This window comes from Palaemon carinicauda, chromosome 3 (genome assembly GCF_036898095.1).
Source record: "Palaemon carinicauda isolate YSFRI2023 chromosome 3, ASM3689809v2, whole genome shotgun sequence".
NCBI classification, from domain to species: Eukaryota; Metazoa; Arthropoda; class Malacostraca; order Decapoda; family Palaemonidae; genus Palaemon; species Palaemon carinicauda.
The window spans coordinates 127,287,844-127,294,987 of record NC_090727.1 but is presented as its reverse complement, the minus strand read 5'-3'; the positions used below and the strand labels follow the sequence as shown (position 1 = coordinate 127,294,987).

The window sequence follows — 7,144 nt, the reverse complement described above, 5'->3', positions numbered from 1 at the left end:
CACACTTTCCAACACTAAACAAGCAAAAGTTTTACGACACTATTTGGTAATATCTTACGGAAAAATGACTTGGCAAAAAAATGAAAAAAAATGAAAAAGGGGCACTCGCGGTAAAATGGTCCTCGTGGTGATGAACGACATTTTAACTAAAAAAAAAAACATGCACATGGTAGCCAAACAATCCACCAAGACTTTCCACAACTGATAACCTATACAAGTTGCACCATTCTACGACAATTTCATAATACGTAATAACTTTGATAATTATGCAAACTACCTCAGAAGGGTAAACTCGGACGCGAACGACCCCGACGCGTCTCAGAAATCGGGGAAGGAGTACAGCTACAGCAATGCACATCTGGACACTACTAGAGCGTGTAGGGGAGACACCTCCTGCAGGTCGATCACCCACAAATTCAGTCACAGGGGTGAGTCACGTGAGAAAAACCTGTTTTTTTTTGACGCTCGGGGTCGCAAACGACCCACCGTACCTATCCAGGGTTAAAGGGAGAAGCGAAGTGTCCGTTCGGTATGAGTAACGATTGCACAGCGTCGTACGCGTAGGAACCACGACTCGTTTCCCATAACAACGAAACATAAATTCACATTCCTTCCTGAGCTTGTTCTAAAATCGATAGTGATGTATTTTCACTCCCTGTCTGTCTATATTATCTGTTTGAACATCTATCTTGTTTTTACAATAAAAAACTGACTACGAAATCTCTTGTAGAGTTTAAAAGCGAAAATCAGATTTTGTATGCGTTCCAATTCCGTTCGTTGAAGTAGCTATATCTTTATCAGGCCCTCTCCCATCCCTAACACAGTGACTCCCCGAGAATCCCCCCCCCCCCCCCCCTTATGAGTGTCTTGGTGTCTGTCCCGACTCACAGTTAGATCGGTCTCAGTCTTCTCACTACTCTTCAGTCAGTTCTAGTTGCATTTGCTGTTTGAAGAGAGAGTTTCTCCTTAGCAGAACTTCAATCATACGACATTATCATTCTGAGAAGAGGCAAAAGATAGGTGACGACAATGGTAAGTCTTTGCCTGTTCAACATTGTTTTTGTGCTTATGATTATATGTACTGTGTATACTAGACAAATCCCAGTCATGAATTTACATGGCTGAGGCCTTTGTCCTGCAGTAGACGTGAAACTACTGCATTTGTTCTTGTACAGTTGTGTGTACATACATACATACGTACATATATATATATATATATATATATATATATATATATATATATATATATATATATAATGTATATATATATATATATATATATATATATATATATATATATATATATATATATATATACATATGGTAAATATATCATATATGTTATATATATGTAATACACACACCAAAAGTGCAACTAAGAAATTACAAAACAGAGAAAGACTGATAAAAGTTCGTCCATCACATAAGAAAGGAATACCCATATACTAAACTAATTGCACTGGCTAGAGAACGGACTGGTGCAATGACACGTCAAATTGTTAGAACCAGACGACCAAAATGTCAAGGAGAATTGGTACAAATTGTGCAGCCAACAAATCGTGTCGACATGAGAATAGTTAAAGATGGTTTCAAGTTATTGGAACCAAGGTGTACATTGACTGTTGGTTTTAGAGCTCTCAGCTATGATGTTCCAGAACTATACAACAAACTCCCAATAGAAATCGGAAGATCTGAAGACATTATATCAAGTCCTTCAGAAAGAAGCCAAAAACTGACTTATCTAAGTGCTTCGATTATGTGGATTTGAAAATTAAAGTGGTATACTGTTTGTTAAACTCTCAAAACCTAAGAATGTATACGACAAACAAATATTGTAGGTCATGTAGGCCAGTTTCCATGTGTGATAGAACGAGGAAAACAGCCAAGTAATTAAAAATCCAGAATTCAACTGGAATATATTATACACCAGAGTCTGAATCAAATTTTTATTTCTCTTTACGGCCGAATGGTCAAGTCACATTTACCTTTATTTATAATCGACGCTAAGGTTCGAGTCCTTCGAAGGGCAGAAGTACTTAACATAAAAGTTATTTCCCTGTGGGTCTGCTATCCCTTTGGAGAGTGAATTCAATATAAAAAAAACATTTAAACAATATCAATATGTATTTATATGTACTGGACTTGAACGTTGGTTTTGTGAAAGCTTGACATTGGTAAATGTGTAACAATATTCTACAAGTTTTTGGCTGATATATATATATATATATATATATATATATATATATATATATGTATATATATGTGTGTATACATATATAAATTTCCTAGTTGGCAATGTATTCTTTCCGTATGTTATTTTAATATTTAATTTAATTTTAGGAAAATGAAGTTGCATATATGGTTTCACCTTGCTTTTGTTTATGAAAGGCAGATTTTTTCCCCCCAGAGATCCAAATTTTGTAAATAAAGATACGTAATCAGTCATATTAACGCGAGGTAAAGTTTTGAATATTATCAATGAAGTCTCTCGGTTGACAGTTTCAATATAAATTTATGTAATGACGCAAAAAAAAAATTTCATAAAATCTACAAAAGGAAATATTTACCGTGGTGCCATTGGTGAGGTATGTTTATCGAGATGTGTTTTCATTTTATTTATTTGTTTATTTATTTATTTACTTAATTATTTATTTGTGTATATATTACATTCTGATCTCCATTATTCTACGAGTTCTATTAGAAAGTCATCAAACCCAATGTAAATACACTGATAAACCATGTTTTTCTGGGAAAACATAAGCAAAAGAGTCACCATTATTTCAATCCCGTTTTCTATGATGACTGTGCTCGATATTGATTTGATTATACAGTTAAGGGGATATCGACAACCCCAAGGTAATCCTTTAACCTAACTTATGCTTGCGAATACTTGGAGTGGGGATACTGCAAATCACCCCCCCCCCCCTACCCGCCCCCTTTACCTTACACTAACAGTGAAAGACGATTAAAGTGTTGTACTTACAATATTAGAAGCCGATGAAGACTTATTCCGGCACAAAAATCTTCTGTCTCCAGACGAGACCACCGGGTCATCTTGCTATCAGTTAGTAAGAGTTCTTTGGAGTCATTTAAACGTTCTCATAAACTCAATAACTCATGAATTTCATGTTATCAGTCGGTAAGAACCACTTACTCGTCGTTCTCAGAAGCAGGATTTATTAAGGGATTCAGCAATCCCAGATCTACGTTCAGGATATGGAATTAATGCAAAGAGAGTAGCATCATCTGCATATGCAACAAGCTTGTTTTCTAGATCAATCCACATGTCATGTGTATATAGTATGAAAAGTAATGAGCCAAGAGCACTACCCTGAGGAACACCAGATATCACATTCCTATACTCATTATGGAGTGGAGTAGATTGGCCTTTACTTATAAAAAAAAGGGGGGGGTGGGGCTTAAGGCTCTATCTTACAAAAGAGGCATCAAATTCAAAAGGAAGATTAGCAATGGGTGTTAGTGATTACCTGAGAAAGAATGACGTCGCGGATATGATTGGCAACTTGGGAAAAGAAAGCTAGTTATGGTTCATGTTTTTTTTTTTTTTGAGATTGTACGTTGATGCAAGTTATTTTATTGTTATTATTATTATTATTATTATTATTATTATTATTATTATTATTAATAATGATAATGTTTTTTATGTTGACCAAGCTGACAAGTGTCTTTTTATAGTTTATATATGACATGTCTGTTTTTGACGTTGTTAATAGTTTATATGAAACATATTTGTTTTGACGTTGTTACTGTTTTTAGAATGATTTATTCTCATCACTTATTTATTTCCTTATTTATTGTTAATTTATTCTCATCACTTATTTATTTCCTTATTTCCTTTCCTCTCTGGGCTATTTTTCCCCATTGAATCCCTTGGGCTTGTAGCATCTTGCTTTTCCAACTAGGGTTGTAGCTTGGCTACTACCACTACTACTACTACTACTACGAGCTATGCTACAACCCTAGTTAGAAAAGCAAGATGCTATAAGCCCAATGGCTCCATCAGGAAAAAAATAGCCCAGTGAGGAAAGAAAATAAATGAACGATATAAGAAGTTATGAACATTTAAAATAAAATATTTAAAAAATAATCAACAGCATTGAAGCAGAAGACTACGTTAAGTTATTTACAGACCTAATTTACCATAAAGGGAACGATAGTATAAGCTGAGTTTTAATTTTCACGAAATATGTGCTGACATTTTAACTCGTAAACACCTTACATGTTTCTCCAATTTAATTAAAATAATCTTTGCTTTCTTTAATGGACATTCCTTGCCAACTAAATGTGCCATTTGCACCATTTTCCTTTTGCAAAATTCCAATGTCTTGTAGTGTGACATTTGCACTATTTTCCTTTTGCAGACTTACAATATCTTGGAATGTAACATTTGCACTAATTTTCTATTGCAGACTTCCAATGTCCTGGAATGTAAAATTTGCACTAATTTTCTATTGCAGACTCCCAATGTCCTGGAATGTAAAATTTGCACTAATTTTCTATTGCAGACTCCCAATGTCCTGGAATGTAAAATTTGCACTAATTTTCTATTGCAGACTCCCAATGTCCTGGAATGTAAAATTTGCACTAATTTTCTTTTGCAGACTCCCAATGTCCTGGAATGTGATATTTGCACCATCTTCCTTTTGAGGACTTCCAATGTCCTGGAATGTGACAATTGCACTATTTTCCTTAAGCAGACTTCCAATGTCTTGAAATGTGACATTTGCACTATTTTCCTTTTACAGACTTCCAATGTCTTAGAATGTGACATTTGCACTAATTTCCTTTTGCAGACTTCCAATGTCTTAGAATGTGACATTTGCACTATTTTCCTTTTGCAGACTTCCAATGTCTTAGAATGTGACATTTGCACTAATTTCCTTTTGCAGACTTCCAATGTCTTAGAATGTGACATTTGGCACTATTTTCCTTTTGCAGACTTCCAATGTGTTAGAATGTGACATTTGCACTAATTTCCTTTTGCAGACTTCCAATGTGTTAGAATGTGACATTTGCACTATTTTCCTTTTGCAGACTTCCAATGTCTTAGAATGTGACATTTGCACTAATTTCCTTTTGCAGACTTCCAATATCCTGGAATGTGACATTTGCACTAATTTCCTTTTGCAGATTTCCAATTTTTTGGTTTGTAAAATTTGCACTATTTTCCTTTTGCAGACTTCCCATGTCTTGGAATGTGACATTTGCACTATTTGCTTTTTGCAGACTTCCTATGTCCTGGAATGTAACATTTGCATTATTTTCCTTTTGCAGACTTCCAATGTCCTGGAATGTGACATCTGCTGCAATGCATTCAGCGAAGAATATTGCCCCAGATTGCTGCCATGTTCTCACACGCTATGTGGCCATTGCATCGATGGAATTATTGCAACGAAAAGGAAAGTTTGTCCATCCTGCTGGAAGGAATTCGCAGCTACTTCGGCCGAAGATTTGACCGTTAACAGAATTGTCTTGGACATGATTATCCAGCTTTCCTCCTAGACCATAGGATCCAATGTGTCCTCTTCCCGCGAACCTAAGGCGTCCTTACAGAGGTTCAATGAGGGTTTTCGTAAGAATTGTATCAAAAAAGGTATCAAAGACTATGAGGAAACTAAGGCCCAGGTTGCAGATGCCATTGAAACCTACAGAGACATGAAATTTCTTATTCAAGAAGCTGATAAAGACATTGATGGATTGATGGAGACGCTAAAAGGGATTAAAATGTCGCATTCTGAAATGCTGAGCAATATTGATCAAAATATAGAACTGATGATAGAACTGATGGAAAATGCAATGGATCTCGCACTTCAAAGTAAAATAAAACTGGAAAACTTTGATGCTCAACTGGCTTCCTCTGCAGACTTCACCTCAGCTGGGCCTGTTATTGATGAAGCAGAAACCGTATTTAATAAAATACAGGAAAAGATAATGGAAACTCAGGATCTTCTGAAATGCAAACTAGGTGCAGATATTGGCAAGGTTAGTCTCTCTCTCTCTCTCTCTCTCTCTCTCTCTCTCTCTCTCTCTCTCTCTCTCTCTCTCTCTCTCTCTCTCTCTCCTTTAAATGTATCTATTCTGAACTACTTATAATTCACTCATCTTATAGCCAAAGACATTCCCAAAGTATTATTCATGTTTTCCATAAATTATCCAAGAAGGTAAATTTTGATAATTTTTTTTCATGAACAAATTTACCAAAGTAAATTTTCGTACGAGTGATTATAATGCATGGTTGATGTTTATCGTTTTTTTTTTTTTTATTATTATTATTTGTTCGTTACAGGAAATTCTCAACACGAAAATAAACTTGGGTAACATCGCAGAAGAAATAAAAAGAAGAAGAATTCAAAATGATTCCCAAGTGAACATCAAAGTAAGATTTGTTTAATGTTCGTTATATCACTTAAAAAAGATATAACTTTTGCAAAATGTAAAATCAGTAAATTGTTATAACAAATAAGTTACATAATGTGTACCAAAATACTTTTAACTTTCTAATAATAATCAAATGACAGAAAATTAAATATTGCAAACTGGACAGCAACTATAGTCAATTCTTTTTAGTGAGGCAGATTTGCACCGTCTCCCAGGGGTGCAGTTTTACCCCGGAAAGGTTTACTGCTCGCTGATTGGTTGGACAAGATAATTCTAACCAATCAGCGACTAGGACACTTTTCCGAGCTAGAAGGGCACAAACTACTCGAGTGTTGAAGCAATATCCAGTGTTCCAATATTAGTCTTTTCAAAGACTTCTCCTTTTGCTTTATGAAGACAAGAACTTATTTCAGCCTAGTTACCTCCGGAGGTGTGGTAGTCTACTTCGACGAATTGACCCAAGACAGATCTTCGTTGTGAAAGTGTCCAAGGGGAAACAGATGGTGGCTCAAATAGACATAGGGTCCAACCGCAAAGCCTCTTTTACCCGTCTCAGGGAAGGAACTTTACCGCCAAGATGCTTCGTTCTGAAGGTCAGTTTATTTCAATATTTGAATTCGCTGGTTTTAAAACATCAAATTCTTTGAGAAAGTCCTTTATTAAGATTTTCGGTGATTATTACATTGTGAATAAATGTTTAAACAATGCGGTTTTGTTATGCGATCTCATTTTTTTTTTTTATGGC

General features: G+C 35.3%; 1 protein-coding gene across 1 annotated transcript in view; it reads left to right on the top strand.

Annotated features, from left to right (window-relative positions):
- The first annotated feature begins 587 nt into the window (after positions 1-587).
- LOC137638482 (tripartite motif-containing protein 59-like) overlaps positions 588-7,144 on the top strand; it is a 234,968-nt gene continuing 228,411 nt past the window's right edge. The window contains exon 1 of the mRNA XM_068370574.1: positions 588-1,032. Coding sequence (XP_068226675.1) covers positions 1,030-1,032 — 3 coding nt within the window. The 5' untranslated portion in view covers positions 588-1,029. The remainder of the gene's footprint in view (positions 1,033-7,144) is intronic.